This window comes from Antedon bifida, chromosome 2 (genome assembly GCF_963402885.1).
Source record: "Antedon bifida chromosome 2, ecAntBifi1.1, whole genome shotgun sequence".
In the NCBI taxonomy this organism is placed as follows: domain Eukaryota; kingdom Metazoa; phylum Echinodermata; class Crinoidea; order Comatulida; family Antedonidae; genus Antedon; species Antedon bifida.
In genome coordinates this window covers 31,876,330-31,892,574 of record NC_136227.1, presented here as the reverse complement: position 1 = coordinate 31,892,574, position 16,245 = coordinate 31,876,330, and the positions used below count along the sequence as shown (strand labels likewise).

Genomic DNA, 16,245 nt, shown 5'->3' with positions numbered 1-16,245 from the left:
TAGGCCTACGTAAAAATGGCTTTCAACGAGTTTTATTAAACGATATATGACGTGGTTCTTCCAAGTTTAGATTTTCATTCAAGTTTGATTCCTACTGACGCAACGCAGTTGACCAATCACAAGCGAAAGTTTGGATAACCCGTCGCGTCGTGATTGGTCAAATTATTGCGTTGCGCTTGCGTCATTGCGTTGCGTCTCTAGTGAGAACCAAGCTTTAGTTCCCACTCTAGGACGCAGCGCACGGACGTAACGCAACGATTGTACCAATCACAGGCGATGAATTGTTTGAACAATTGCTTGTGATTGGTCAACTCGCTTGCGTGGCGTCTATGTCTTGCGCTGTGCGTCTCTCTAGTGAGAACCAAAGCAAACCTTACGCGAGCGATTTATTTTGCATCACCAGTGACCAAATGCACACAAGTCACAGAAAGACATCACATTGATTTGCTCAGATTGACGTAAAAACAACAAGCCATATCAAAGGTAATCACGATCATAGGAAAGGCTTTTAAAGTGCATTCTATCAAATTACTGTACGTTTAATATTGAAACAATCGACCGAATTAATTGCGTGTTTAGGTACGCGACTCTGTCGCATTTCTTTTTGTTATCGATAATAATAATGTTACCAAACAATGAGCAAATAACCGAATTCGATTTCACAGAATGTTGACCCGGATTCTTTGAGGCGTTGCTAATGTGAACCGGTTTAATTGTCACCTAGATTGAACGCAAAACGGTTGTTAAACGGAATTGGGAGGGGTTAAATGGTAAGTGTGGTTCCCACTAGAACGCAACGCAGTGACGCAAAGTGCTGTAATTGCGTAATCACAAGTGGGAACAGACGACGCAACAGTGCTGCAAAAATCGCAGGTTTGATTTCACGCAGGCGGGGGCAAACACAATTATTGGAAAGGCATTTGCTTATGTTGCGTCGCAAGTGGGAACCAAGCCTTAGGCTATTTTTTCAAGTACTTATACGTTCATTACTTTTTCAAGTATAGAATAATAATAATATCCTGGATTTATATAGCGCCTAATATTGTGAAACCACCTCTAAGCGTTGAACATTATTACCCCAGACATTTGGATCAAACACGTATGGACACATACTCCCATAATGCAGCTAGTAATCGGCGCAAAGTTGTGTCTTGATATAACCGGGTTCCCATTTATACACAACCTGGGTGGAGAGAGGCAAACGTAAGTATCTTGCCTAAGGAAACAAGCAATACACGGCGAGAGTTGGATTACAACCTCGGTCTCACGATCAGTAGTCGAACGTCCAACACACTGCGCCACACGAATGATAACCTTCAGGCCCCAACAAAGTGTCCCCTTAATAGGTGCTAAATACGTCACTCGCTCGTTTTACGGGGGAGTGTCCCCTTAACAGGACCGGGCTGTGTAACAAAGGAGGGGTGATACTGTTTATTGTAAAACGGATTTATAATGGGGCTGTTTATTGGCGATATAGAAAGGACAGGCATTTTGAATGAATTTGAATAAAAATAATGAATATCGCGTAATCTCAGGCTGACACGTTTCCTATCAAGGTGTGAGGGGGTGGGGGGGGGGGGGGGGGGTTTGGAAGGTGCAAACAGAATACCTATTGTAAAAAATGGCATTATAATGATTGCAATACTTTGAATCAAAATGATGATGTAATATAAGCACACAGTATTCATTTGTTTAACTAGTCATTTATTCGTATCACAGAAAGACATAACAGTACTAAATAGCATGGAAGCACGTTTTTTATTTTAAAATGGTTGTTTATGCATACGACAAAGGCATTCTAACTACAGGATGCTGAGCTCAAGAGATCAAAGGGTTTATCTGTGGCTGTGAAATGATCAGTTCCACGCCCTAGTAACAGACACCGCGCCACGGAGAAATGTACATAGTACTGTTGGTATTTGTCGCATCCAGACATAAGATCAAAGAACTGCAGAGAATTAGAACTAAGTGTCATAGGGCGCGTTCATGCTTATTAATTTACCTGGGTACCAACAATAGTAGTTTTACAATTAACTAAGTCTGAACGGGCCCTAGACTTGGTAGCCACGTTATGCAAAAGACCATCTACAACCTTCATATTAAATTTTCTTTTCGCGAAAATAATGGCACGTAAAAATAACGGAGTAGTCTAGTACTTAAATTTCAGGAAAACAATAAACTATATATAAATTCTTCACAGTATATTTGACATCTATCAACAATATAATATATATAATTATAAAATGACTCTTTTCTACTATTATTTTCTTTTTGATCATTTATTTGAGTCATTATCATTGGATACTGCCCACATGATATTTTCGCTAATTGGCACACAATATTGCATTTATAAAATTAACGTCTACATTTTGGTCGTCTCATTATTATTCTTTATATACCTACTACAAAACAAACCTATATTTGCAATACAAACAAAAACTAACAAATTAGAAAAGAAAAAATTAAGTGTTTAAAAATAATTAAGTAATATATTTCGTTGAATATTTGTTATCCTTTATATATAAATTTTAAAACGTGAGTACTAAAACATTTGGTTGCCTTTCCAACCCTTGTAACGAAAACATTAAAATTGTTAAATTACTTTATTAATTCATTATTTTCAAGACTATTTTAAACACTGATCGATCAGTGTATCTTATTTAAATATCTATTAACATTCTTTGGTTAAAACGAATAAAATTACTAAAACTTCCTTTTTCAGGAATAATATCATCAAATTTGTGGATAAAATCTATCAGTCAAAAAGTGTTCATACCCCTGTATGCCACACCATTGTACCTCCCAGCCCAACCCTTTTATTGGATTAGTTTCAGTCAAGAAAAGCCCACAATTATGCAGAGAATGATAAAACCTCTGAAAGCTGACAGCGTTACATGGGATCAATCAAATTTGGTTGACCCGAGGTCAATGCAGCGGCGTTCATAGAGACTGGTGGTAGTGGTTCATCAGTGAATTTCTATAAAAGAAAATTATGTCACTTTAATTAGGATTTTGAGCGTAGTAGCTTTTGTTTCATTCAAATTCTTTATGTTATCATTATTACTATATTTTATATATATAAATCCAAAGGCAAATTACTGAAAAAATGACAATGCTGTGGGTATCAATGGCTAGATCTCAATGGAGATACAAAATAAAATAAGCACTGAAAAAAATGACAATGCTGTGGGTATTAGTAGCTAGATCTCAATAGAGATACAAAATAAAATAAGCACTGAAAAAATGACAATGCTGTGGGTATCAGTAGCTAGATCTCAATGGAGATACAAAATAAAATAAGCACTGAAAAAATGACAATACTGTGGGTATCAGTAGCTAGATCTCAATGGAGATACAAACTAAAATAAGCACTGAAAAAATGACAATGCTGTGGGTATCAGTAGCTAGATCTCAATGGAGATACAAAATAAAATAAGCACTGAAAAAATGACAATGCTGTGGGTATCAGTAGCTAGATCTCAATGGAGATACAAAATAAAATAAGCACTGAAAAAATGACAATGCTGTGGGTATCAGTGGCTAGATCTCAATGGAGATACAAAATAAAATAAGCACTGAAAAATGACAATGCTGTGGGTATCAGTGGCTGGATATCAATGGAGATACAAAATTAAATAAGCTTTGAAAAAATGACAATGCTGTGGGTATCATTGGCTGGATCTCAATGGAGATACAGAATAAAATAAGCATTGAAAAAATGACAATGCTGTGGGTATCAGTGGCTGGATCTCAATGGAGATACAAAATAAAATAAGCACTGAAAAAATGACAATGCTGTGGGTATCAGTGGCTAGATCTCAATGGAGATACAAAATAAAATAAGCACTGAAAATATGACAATATGCTGTGGGTATCAGTGGCTAGATCTCAATGGAGATACAAAATAAAATAAGCACTGAAAATATGACAATGCTGTGGGTATCAGTGGCTAGATCTCAATGGAGATACAAAATAAAATAAGCACTGAAAAAATGACAATGCTGTGGGTATCAGTGGCTGGATCTCAATGGAGATACAAAATAAAATAAGGCTAAATCAAAACGATAAAGTAAAACAGCCAGAAAAATGTGCAGAGCCTTCAACTTTCTGTAGGATATTCAAGCATCCTAACCACAAATTGATGAATTCTGAATTAAAATTATCAATAAAATAAAATCAAACAATTTGGAATGGTCAATGATATAGCAATAAAAATTATTATTAAAATTATTTGTAAACAGAAATGCTAAAACCCACAGTTGCACTTTAAATATTAATAATAAATCTCCGTTGTCTGGGTTACGATTCAATTTATGTGGACAGAAAATTCTCTCTCAAGGAAAAAGCAACAAATGAGGACAATATAACATAATGTTACGTCCATTATGTTGCCAAAAAATCAAAGAAACACAAATGCTTTAAACATTCATGACGCAAATAATTGGAACTTTAAATATCTAAATATCAATTAAACAAGCAATAAATAAACATATAGAAACACGAAACAAAATAGCGTGGAAACATGAGAATGTAAGGGAAGCCGATAATGAAATATGACGGGATGTAAAATGACTTAGCAATATTGATTATGCATTAAATGTATATACAATACAAAGATAATAGAATAACCATACACCTAATTTATAGGTCCATGGAACAACGGTGCGAATTTAACCGATTTACCATGCTGCATTGTGGGATATCCGACAAGAAAGTTTTAGTAGACTTTGTTTCCATATATTTACTCCAAATTTTGTTCAATTAGGATGTGTATAAATAACTTAGGATATTCAATCTTATGAATTTGGACAACTTTTTTGGTTGAATGAAAATACCGTTTGCTACGATTATTAAGGCCAGTTCACACTGACGTGCAGTAACGGTACGCGGAAAAAACAAATATAGAATCTATGTCATTTACACAAAACGCAGAGTCGGTGGGGTGGTTGAGCAGAAACCTGCTCAGGATAGAAACAGATTCTTAAGTTGTAGTGCACAATGAAAGATAAATATAAATGCGAACTATAAAGCTCTGTCTACACTATCAAACTAGTTTCACAAAAAAACTGTGCCCAAATACGGTAGTGATATTCCCAAATATGGTAGTGATATGACATCATCATGTACATATATGGGCACATCACATTTTTGTGTCATAAAGTTTGATACTGTAGAGCTTTACTAAATGAAAAAAAATGTATTGATGAAGCAACATGCAATCCCATCATGCAACAAAATAATGTCATGGATCAATTTCCTTTTAGTAGTAACCTAGTTTTCTTTTAGTATTTCTGGTAGTAATCCAATAACATAGCTCTTTCTCTGGTAGTTTCAGACAACATTATATATGGGATTCAATAACTGGACTACCAGTGGCGGATCCAGGATTTTTTCAATGGGGGATAGAGCGTGGGGACAGGGCCTAAAATGGTCAAATTAAATGTTGAATGTAACCTAATGTTCTATCTTTTGCATTGCAATTTCCAAACAATTACGGGGTGGGGCAGTCCTTGAATGTACATAAATAATTGTAATCTTCTGTGTTACAATTAATATATATCTCATCATTTTATTAATATAATCGACAAATATTACTATTAAAAATTGTTAAAAACAAAGGTTAAATTATGAAAAAATGAAATTTTAGTTTAAATCAATAGATAGCTTTAAAGAATAAATTAAATGAGAATTTGTTTTGAAGAATAAATTTAGAAGTACTGAGATCTTACATGGTTGTTGACTAATGTTCGTCTTGAGACCAGAGCTGCATATCAGAGGACTAAATCAAAAAACAGAGCAATGCGGACAAATCAGAAATGATACTAAACTGTAACCATGACATTTCTAAATTTTAAATACAACTTTATTTTTTTAGGTGCATATGCATGATAAGCAAGAGGGTGAACAAATTGGGTGTGGACAGGGGAGTGGGCCATGTGCGGGTAGCTGATCCCCGATATACAGTTAAACCTCTATTAAGGGGACACCTTCTGAACTCAATCAAGTATCCCCTAATAGAGGTGCCCCCATAGGCCTGTAAGTGTTTGTTATTTTCACAGGAGAGTGTCCCCTTAATTAATAATATTAATAATAATTAATCCTCTTAATAGGTTTTTGCTATAGTCTGTGAGCTTATTTAATTTTTTTTTTGGAGTTGACATTATTTTGGGTAGATTTTTGGAATATGGTCTAGAAGGAAGAGTGTTTAATCTGTACATCAATATATATATTTTTAATTCTAATAAAATATATAAACAAACATGATTACAGGAATTTTCGGTTTAAGGCGTTTTCGCCTGGTAACCGCTCTGAGAACACAGAGAACTGGAAAATAAGGTAGAGGGCAGTGCACCTTATTATGACTATGCTTACCTGGATGGCAAAATTGTGAAACTATTTTAATGAGTATTTGTATGGTTTTGAAGACCAAAATTTGTCTAATTTGTTTTATTATTTATTTAATTATAACTATATATGTACTGAGCATTGACAACCCCCTTGGACAATCTATTCCATTCATTAATGTAAAGAAAATATTCCTTGTTCTACTCTTGAAAATGGTTTATAGATTTTGTATTTGTTTCCCCTCCTGGCAAATTTGAGCTCAAACAAGCTTTTGTAATATATGTATGCTGTAATCATTTTGCAATATCGTAAAAATTCACACATACAAATATTAACCAATGATAACCAAGTATATCATTGCATTATTTAGAGCATTGTCAACGCCCCCAAAACAACATACTAATTTTTAACATGTGAGGAAGGGCGCCAAATTCTACCTTGATAATAATTGGATATTGAATTTAAGAAACTTCACACAATTTTAATTTATGAATCACTGTTTGTTTCTAATTTCTCACATGCTTTACGCAAATACAAAAAAAAATTTAAAATAATTAAAGAAATATTTTACCAAAATTCTCAAAACAACTAACAACTGATTTTATGTGTGACTACAGCATAGTTTAAGGCTTTGATTACTACAAATTTGTGCTATTATTATTATAGTTTATACAACTGTTAAATACAGCAATTTAGGCCTATATAAAGATTATGAATTTGGTATATAATACTAGTCTATGTTTTAAACATGCCAGATTACCTTACATTTGAAAAAAGTAACCTGCATTGTTTGATAAACATTTACCAATAAATACAGTTAGAAAGAGGAATTGGATCATAATTCTGCAAACAAAATAAATAATCGGTTAAGCTCTGTCTACACTATCAAACTGTATGCGACAACAAAATGTGATGCATCAATATATAGACATGATGATATCATGTCACTACCATATATGGATACAACACCAACATATTTGGCCACATCACATTTGTTTGTTAAACTAGTTTTACAGATGCTATTTTAAGATGTTTAAATGTAGTTGTGATTACAATCATCCTCATGTTAAACTGAAAACTGAGTAAATTTGGATTAGGTCGTTTACAGACCCACAGCAGCAGTGCAGCATCTACCATGACCACCCACTCTTTTCAAAAAGTGTACCAAGCAAGTTCAACAAATTTATGTCCCACCTGAAGGACGAGGCAATGAGAATAAAGAATTTTCTTTGAAGAACACAATCAATATGGCACAGACAGGCTTGAACCCATGCCTGTCAAATGCTAGTACGATCCCTTACCATTACGCCATATCACCCTCTGAAAGGTCTTTACAGCACCAGATATTTCCGGAACGAGATTTTTAGTATAGTATATTTAGCTTCTAAATACAATAATATATTCATCAATTGTATCAAATGAAACAGTTTCATTATTATTTCATGCATGTCACATGTTACTAGTAGTAGCAGCCATTCTAAGAATATTGCTCACTCTCTATTGCTAATAAAAAATTTCATTCTACTAAAGCTGCAAAAAGCGATGAGAAAGTAAACTAATAATAATTATTTATGACCCAAACGAGGAATAAACATTTTCTTGGTTTCGTTTTATATTGTAACCAGAGTTTGATCAAACCAAATAATTGTTTACACTTTTATATTATTTTCAATGTCATTTGTAATTCGTTGTGTGTAATCTATTTTTTGATTGTAAGTACACCGGTTTGGTCTTTGGGAAAGGAGCTATATAAATAACTATAATAATTAAAATACATTAAATAATAAAATCAAGGCTATAATGTGTGTATACAAAAATGTGTTACACACCCTGTATAGAGGGCTTCTACAATCAAATGGTCAGTCAATGGATTGGTGAAAAATACATTTAAAAACAAAATATGTGACAAACGTATGCCGTAAAACCTGGAAGAAAATGCAGACAACTGAAAAGAGTGACATGATTTTCTTTGTGATTTTGGTGCAAAAGGGCGCTCTACCAGCTAAAATAAAATTATGAGCTATTTAATATCTATTTTAACAGACTATACTTATATTAAAAGTTAGCGTTTAAAAAATAGTCGATAGACCCTGGTAAGCGGCTTCTATTCAAGGTTTTACGGCATGAGTGAAGAATGACATTTGACCTACATTGCATTATGACGTAACAGGTTGAGGAGGTTGAGATTTTGAAGCATCATGAATGCGATGATATGGCTGTAAAAAGATGAACGCGTAATACACAGCAAGAACAAACAATGAATTTGCTTAACTATTGCACAGAACAAATAAATGAATGGAAAGCTCTCTCTACACTATAAAACTAATTTGACAAAAAAGTGTGATGTGCCCAAATATGGCAGTGATATTCCCAAATATGGTAGTGATACGACATCATCATGTCCATACATGGGCACGTCACATTTTTTTGCCACATATAGTTTGATAGTGTAGCCATAGAAAATTTGATGGGTAATATACTATGCAACATATTATTTTTTAAAGCTATTTGAAAATTTTCTTTTAATTTTCATACCAATCATTCATTTATTTAGCATTTACTTTAATGCCAAATACAAATAAATACAATTATAATCTCTTGAGCAAATCAATTGAAGAGATAAATTTATCAAAAACAACATTCCAAAGGTTAACAAAAAAGAGGAGGGCAGAGGGAGGGTTCAAAAACATAAAAGTAAACATTTAAATAAGGTTTAAAAGTAACTAATAAACCAAAAATCTAAAAATAAGTTGTAACATTATATAGCATGGTGTATAAAATGGAAAATAGCAAATTATATTCTTTTAAAAAATAATTATTATAAATCAATACTAGGTTTTCAAATACAGTAAAACCTCTATTAAGGGGACACCTTCTGGACCCAATAAAATATCAACCTCAATAGCTGTGTCCCCTAATTAGGGGTTGGTCATAGTGATACAATTGGCAATTGTACAGGAGAGTGTCCCCTTCAAAGGTGTCCCCTTCAAAGGTGTCCCCTGAATGTTCCAAAGTAAGGGTTCTACTTTTATGTTTTTTTATGATGCTGGATATTTTTGTCATATAATATGTCACATTGATATGCAAAGCATGATATTGACATAGCTGTAGCAATGTATAACACAATAAGTATTCTACTGTATAATCATAATCATCTAATAATATATACAGTATGTATTATTATACAATATGCATTTTGAGAAAACAAAGTTAAAGATTGAATCAACTTACGTTATACTCATCGCCATCAGCATTCTCAACATACAAGTACTTCTTACTTTTATAGTAATTGCCCTTCTTTAGGATGTAAAATGTGATGATGTCACACATTACAGTTGCCTAGTAACATGAAACAAACATTAGTAACTGTAACTTTTTCAAAATCCATGAAAACTAGAATCCAATCTGAACTACTGTCGAACAAAAGACACAGAAAAGATATTGTATTTGATTGAGAACTTTCGTAGTCAACATAAATATTTGTTGAGTACTTTTTGTATTCAAATAGTAAATTGTAAACAGATTGTACTCAACAGAAAATCATCCGAATAGAAAACATTAACAATGCAAGCTTTCTCGTTGAGACCAATTTTAACGCTCAAAATACTCTGTTAAATAAGTACGGAAAAACTATACTTAACGGTAAATTCGCAATCTAATACAACAATTATAATGCACTTGTCAATTGTATGACCCACTATATGACCCCCGGCCAATGTGCGTCATACCTTATGAATACATGACGCATATGTGTGTAAAAAATGTGACTCACCTTTAGGTGACCATGACGCACCCATTTTGACGCACTATGACTATGTTGTTTATGATATTTTGAGTGGTAAAGTGACAGACACCGACACACCATTGTTCGTTGATGTGACGTACCTTCTAGGTTTTTTGAGGCACCCCTGCGTCAGTAATTATTTGTAAATGACGCACCCACGACGCACCTCTCCCGGGGGTCGTATAGTGGGTGATACAATTGCATAATAGATAAAATATTATAAATCTGTTATATATTTATTTCTTTATATTGACATTTCTTGAAAGTATTTACTACTTTTGTGTTTACTGACTGCCCTAGCAGTAGATTTCATCAATATCCTGTAATTGTTGTAACAATTTGACCAAATCTAGGGAAGTAGGCACTTGTTTGGCTAGAAATCTAGTCCAGAATATAAGGTTACAATTCTAAATGAATGAATGTTAAATACATCACCTATGCAACTGGTGTAAACTTACAATAGAGAGCAGAGCAAGCCCAGCTCCCAGGTTGGTAGTCAATGGGATGAAATTAAATTTGCCTGCCGTTCCCGTAACAATGACCTCAAATAAAATACCATACGCCTTTGTTAACGTCCTGTATTCTGTATGGTTTTTTACATAGAATTTTCCAAACCTGAGAAAAATACAGAATAAAAAACATATATATTGTTTGAAAGTTTGCATGGCGAAATCAAATGTTGATATAAGGTTTGCAGTACACCACATATATTTAGTTCTGAAAAGAACTATTGAGATTCTTGACGTTTTGATCAATATACTTTGATCGTCCTCAGGAGTGAGAATGCAGAAAGTCCAGGAAACTAGGAATATCAGCGAAATAGGGTGGGACTGGTGTGAAAGCTAAAAACAGCAGCAAGTTCACAGTGGGTGGGATTGAAAAACCTATTTAATTTGAAATATGACATATAATAAATAACATCAGGTATTAATTATTAGGTCAACCTACCTAAAGTTGTATCCTTTAGCGATTTTTGCATTTTTATTGTCCAACCGCCTAAAGGAATATTTGGGTCGACACGCATCCCAACTTTTATCCAAGTTACAATCCCAGTTGACAAAAATTGCTATAACACCTCCCTACAAAATAAAAAGATGGTATATTATTTGGAATCGACAAAATGGGAAATCTGATATGAATTTGGACGTAGTTTAGTGGGTGCAAAAGAAGAGAACTTGTAATATCAGGTTGCGTCACATACTTTTTCCCCTAGCTTTTTACAAAATGATTTTTGACCTCTTAACTAATAAATAATTCATGAAGCAGATACAAACATGGATTAAATTATTATGTGTCTAATCATTCCAGTTTACAAAAGAAATTTGGGCACAAAGTTTAGAACTGGGCATTATAATATGCTGATAGAAACAATAGTAACCCATCAACCATATATAAAACTCTACATAATGGTATTTAGTATATTTTAACATCAGTGGCAGATTCAGGAAATAGGGGTGGGGGGGGGGGGGTGCAGATTCTAAAAATGGCAACTTTTAGGTGACAAGAAATTAGTGTCCTATCTTTTGCATTACAATGTGCCTATGAATATTCATGCAATAATAGTCTCATAATCAGAAAACATCATTTATTATTACCTGGTATGCAATAGTGTTAAAGTCTTCATTGGTTTCTTTGATGATATCTCTTAAGCGGAACACTGGACAGAATGGATCTGTTACACTGTTGTATTTACACGTTGTAAGGTACGTCTTGTTGTCGCTTTCAGCTATATTTCGTCTATGATGATAAAAATGGAAAATACATTTTAAAAGCTTGTACAGTGACTCTGGAATTATAACATGTAATGTACATGGAATTGGGTTTGTTCAGAATGGGAGGACCAGGGACTACTAATTAGTGTTTAGTTTAGATCTGCTTATTATACATTAGTTATTAAGGAAAGTTAAGGAAATAGGGCAGATTTCTTTTGTGACCTAAATTCAGATAATATTGTTCGAGTACATAATTTTTTCGATGAGCACTAAACGAGAACCTATTTTAATGTTTGCGGTGTCAAAACACTCTCCATACAGATTGTGTGTATGTGTGTGTGATGGAGGCAAGTAAGTAAAAATAAGAATACATACTTCTCAAAATTGAACTTTGGATAACTAACACTGTTCTTGATAAGAACAGTAAAATGTTGTGCATCGACTAGAATGGCTTCATCTTCTCTATGGAAACAAACAATACAGATTATTTATATTATTTATACTCCTTACACATCATCATCTAGCATAACTCTGGAACTTAAACGCACCGGTGTGCATAACATTGTAAAAGCAGATGTAAATGCTTCAGTGTGTTTAGCTCTGTCTACACTATCAAACTAGTTTGACAAAAAAAAGTGTGATTTTTTTGTCACATAATGTTTGATAGTGTAGACAGAGATCTATTTATGTTTGTGAAACTTCGCATGATGTCTGAACCAAGTTCTTACACAAACTATTTATGCAATTATTACTTACAGAGGTGGCACGTCATATTCTACTGGACACCACGCCTCAATTTCGCATGTTTTTGTTGTTCTACCATCTGGGTACGTATATGTAACGCAATTGCCCGTTTCTATACCTATAAAAAAAAGACAGTATCTTGATATTAACTATGCAATCGGAAGAGAATAACTTACTAATACTGTAGTTTAGTTAATTCTTAAAGCTCTGTCTACACTATCAAACTTTATGCGACAAAAAAAAGTGATATACCCATATGGACATGATGATGTCATATCACTACAATGTTTGGGCATATTGCTACCATATTTGGGCACATCACACTTTGTTTGTCAAACTAGTTTGATAGTGTAGACAGAGCTTTAGTTCAATTGTAGACCTAAACATATGGCAGATGTAGGATAAAGCTGAACAGACAGTATAACATTTACTCCAAGAAGTAGGAAATATACAGGAAATTAATATGTCATTTTATTCATTTTTTGGTGGTTTCGCAACATTAACCAGAATGCATTTATATCCTGGTACTTTACGTCTAGTATGGATGTTGTAAGATTTAATGAGTTTATAAATATTAAATAAATATTTCCCATTACTTCCTATTAAGAGTAAACCTGATAGCACACTGTGAAACTAGATCAATAATAAATCAAATCTGTTTATTTCCCTGTGTGTGTAAATTAAACAAAGTCACATTTTATCTTATCTTTCACTTCTGCATAACATTAACCTTTGACCGTAATAGCTCACAATCTCTTGTTAAGAGTGCGATAAATGTAAACTTACCATTTCCGTTTACTACAGGTTGACCTTTGCGACAAACATTCGGGTCATCTTCACAGTTAACATTGACCATAAATGGGTCCTAACCAATAAAACAACATTAGTAAACAATCATAATATAAGCTTTGAAGGAAACACAGAAATAAAAGTATACATTTAAATTTATTTAACTTTTATTTTAACAAGAATGCAATAAAAATATTGCTCAACTTACCTCTGCACAAACACCCCTTGTCTGTTCGGGAGTTATAACCATGTTTGTCATAACAAAAAAGGCATTATCCATCTGAAAAATAAAGACAAATTATTATTCTACAATTGCTATTCAAACCAAGAGAGAGATCCCTAATTAGATACTTTAATACTACAGTACATAGTAATATACATTATCGGAAATGTAACACTGGGGTCAAGGGTGAAATCTTGTCAATAAACACACACATATGTTAGAAGAGCAATCTCTCTTCCAAACACATTTAAACCAAGGCATCAAGGCAAATTTTTTTTAAATTATATTAATCCAAATGTAAAATTGGGTGGGAGCAATGCACTTTCGGCTTGTACTAGTGTCCAAGGCAGTGTTTCTGCAAATTACAGGTTAATTGTGTAAAAGTGCGCATGGTCAGTCATTACCGAACAACCAATAGCCCAATCGCAACGCAACAATTTATCCTTCAGTTTTGATCAATTTTTTTAATCTGGAGAAATTGCATTTTAGCGGTAAATTACTTTAAATATCGGAAAACTCCTGTGATTATCGAGAGAGTGTGGAGGTCTGTAAAATGCGCACAATACTATTTAATAGCAATACCATAGGAGGAATGACATAGTCTACAGGATCCCAGATTCTGTTATATGGACCAACATCTTCTATCGAGAGGTTTGGGTTGCCAGTAATGTTTGTGTAAGCAACTCCTTTTAACTTGGTTGTTACTGCACTAACAACTTCATCTTTCTCCTGGTAACCCTTTTGCAGAATAATGGCCCATCTGTAAAACAAAAAATAAACTGATTTAGCATGAAAGAGGTCAATATGGGATTTTAATAATAAAACAAATATCACAAAAAAAAGTATATATATTAATAAATCATTTGGTTAGTAAGAGTGGGACGACGTCCCAGTAGGCCTAGGCCTATTGGGCCGAAACGTCCCTGATTCTTAAAATACATAGGTTTTTATGGCTATGTCACGCACATCATAACCGCAATTGGATTGGCTTACTCTCTAGGCCTAGCCTAGGAATTTTAATTAGCCTACTTACACAACAACATAGACGATAACACCGATTTGAATCAAACGATTTATAAAGCCGACTTTCTTGCTTTTTATGTGAACAACTTTAGGTGTATCATATTCAAGCGCGGAATCTACAGCTATCCTACTCCAAGAGCTCACTGTTTCCTTAAACGGCATGTTTTAGACTGTGGGCTGCTCTGCTGGCTGGTTGATTGGCTCGAGGCGGCTCGGCGAACGGAAGCTCTTTGGATCAGTTGTGTGTGTGTGGTGGTGGTGGCTGCTCGTTAGTCATGTGTGGTGATGTAACTGTAAACAGCGACCTCTACATTTTGATTATTGGTCCTTCCTTTCACGTAAAAAAAATGAGTTAGAGAGCGATCGTAACAATCTTTTTAGTTATTAATTAATCAACTGTTAAAAATTGATACCACATACTGTACACATTATTCCAAGTATGGACAGTACCTTGCTGGACCAATCATCTACTTAAATTGTTGCCACACAAAAGTATTGGTGATATTATGAGTGAGAGCTGCAGGTGACCTAATTATACCTTTTAGATCCAATAACGCGAATGTATTGATCCTATTAAATTAATCCTTTCGCGAGGGGTGACGCTGTCCAGCAACGCCCTAAGAAACTTCCATTTTACCGCGACTACAGTACAGCATAACAACATGCTAAAATTGTATATAAGTTGTTTCGTTGTAATTATTGTTTTATTAGCACGAGTGGATTGCCAAAACGAAGGGCTTGATAATGGTGGACAAGTGGACGATCTTGTTGAAGATGATATTTCTACTATCGAGCAACTATTTACATTTTTATCCTCGATTGGAGGAGATGAATTCTTGTTGCTGATGGCGCAGGGTTTAGCCTTTCTTAATCAGACAACTCTGCCTACAATCGATGATGAGGTGTTGCAAGATGTATTAAAGCCATATTTGAGCAAGATATCGGTCAATTGTGCAGGCGATATATTTACAATGGTAAATGATTATAATTCTGGAAAAGATTATGCCAAACGAAGTAAGTCACAACAAAAACATTGATTTAGTTAGTATATAGAATCAAGCCTGGCCTGCCTTTTCTGTCTTTTAACACCCTCTCCTGTCCCAAGTACCTTAAACAATATTAAAACCTTCCGAACAATTATCCTTATACGTTGATTACGTCTATATTGCATATCTTTTTTTTATAGGTCTACCTTATTTTAAGACGGATCATTTTTTTTTCTTCACTTAAACACCCTTCTTAAGGTCAATTTATACAGACGTGCGGTAATAAAAATAAATCTATGTTATTCCTTATGACCCTTTACACAAAACGTGGAGCGGACGAGCTCAGGATAGATAGCCTACAGATTCTACGTGGGACAAGCTACGCGGTTTTCTGTTTACCGCTCGCCTGTGTAAATATGCCTTAACATTGTCTATGGCTTCTGTATATAAAACCTCGGTATCCCCTTGTTTACATAATAAACTTGACCCATGTTGTATATTATTTCTGAATAATCTTGTTTTGTTAACCCGAAGTGAGTCACTTTGCCGCCGGTCTTTCTCAGGCCTACATTATTTTTATTTTGTAAAATTATTCTGTTTCAGTGGTAACTGCGGCGGGAAATGGTCCAGGTGTTTCAA

At 34.1% G+C, this 16,245-nt stretch overlaps 1 protein-coding gene across 4 annotated transcripts; it reads right to left on the bottom strand.

Moving 5' to 3' along the window:
- Positions 1 to 1,687: 1,687 nt before the first annotated feature.
- Positions 1,688 to 14,799, bottom strand: LOC144834651 (P2X purinoceptor 4-like). Of its 4 annotated transcripts, XR_013610990.1 has the most exons (13): positions 14,631 to 14,799; positions 14,180 to 14,357; positions 13,583 to 13,654; positions 13,372 to 13,450; positions 12,598 to 12,703; positions 12,217 to 12,303; positions 11,725 to 11,866; positions 11,078 to 11,208; positions 10,588 to 10,744; positions 9,577 to 9,684; positions 8,496 to 8,561; positions 5,730 to 5,779; positions 2,898 to 2,977 (listed from the first exon to the last, which is right to left on the bottom strand). XR_013610990.1 is itself a non-coding variant. In XM_078689537.1 (12 exons), the coding sequence occupies exons 1-11, from the start codon at positions 14,780 to 14,782 to the stop codon at positions 8,502 to 8,504; spliced, it is 1,272 nt and encodes a 423-aa protein (XP_078545663.1). In that variant the 5' UTR covers positions 14,783 to 14,799; the 3' UTR covers positions 1,688 to 2,977; positions 8,496 to 8,501. The 4 variants fall into 4 exon arrangements, 3 of the variants coding, with proteins under 3 accessions (XP_078545663.1, XP_078545665.1, XP_078545662.1); XM_078689537.1 differs by lacking the exon at positions 5,730 to 5,779 and having other exon boundaries at positions 1,688 to 2,977; XM_078689539.1 differs by lacking the exon at positions 8,496 to 8,561 and having other exon boundaries at positions 1,688 to 2,977.
- Between the last annotated feature and the right edge of the window lie 1,446 nt (positions 14,800 to 16,245).

What these genes read in the sequence shown, in the direction of transcription:
- LOC144834651 (XM_078689536.1), bottom strand. Translation starts at nt 14,782, where the DNA reads ATGCCGTTTAAGGAAACAGTGAGCTCTTGGAGTAGGATAGCTGTAGAT. An exon ending in GTTATCGTCTATGTTGTTGT is followed by an intron (nt 14,358 to 14,630) that starts GTAAGTAGGCTA and finishes TTTGTTTTACAG; the next exon opens with ATGGGCCATTATTCTGCAAA. An exon ending in GAATATGACGTGCCACCTCT is followed by an intron (nt 12,304 to 12,597) that starts GTAAGTAATAAT and finishes TTGTTTCCATAG; the next exon opens with AGAAGATGAAGCCATTCTAG.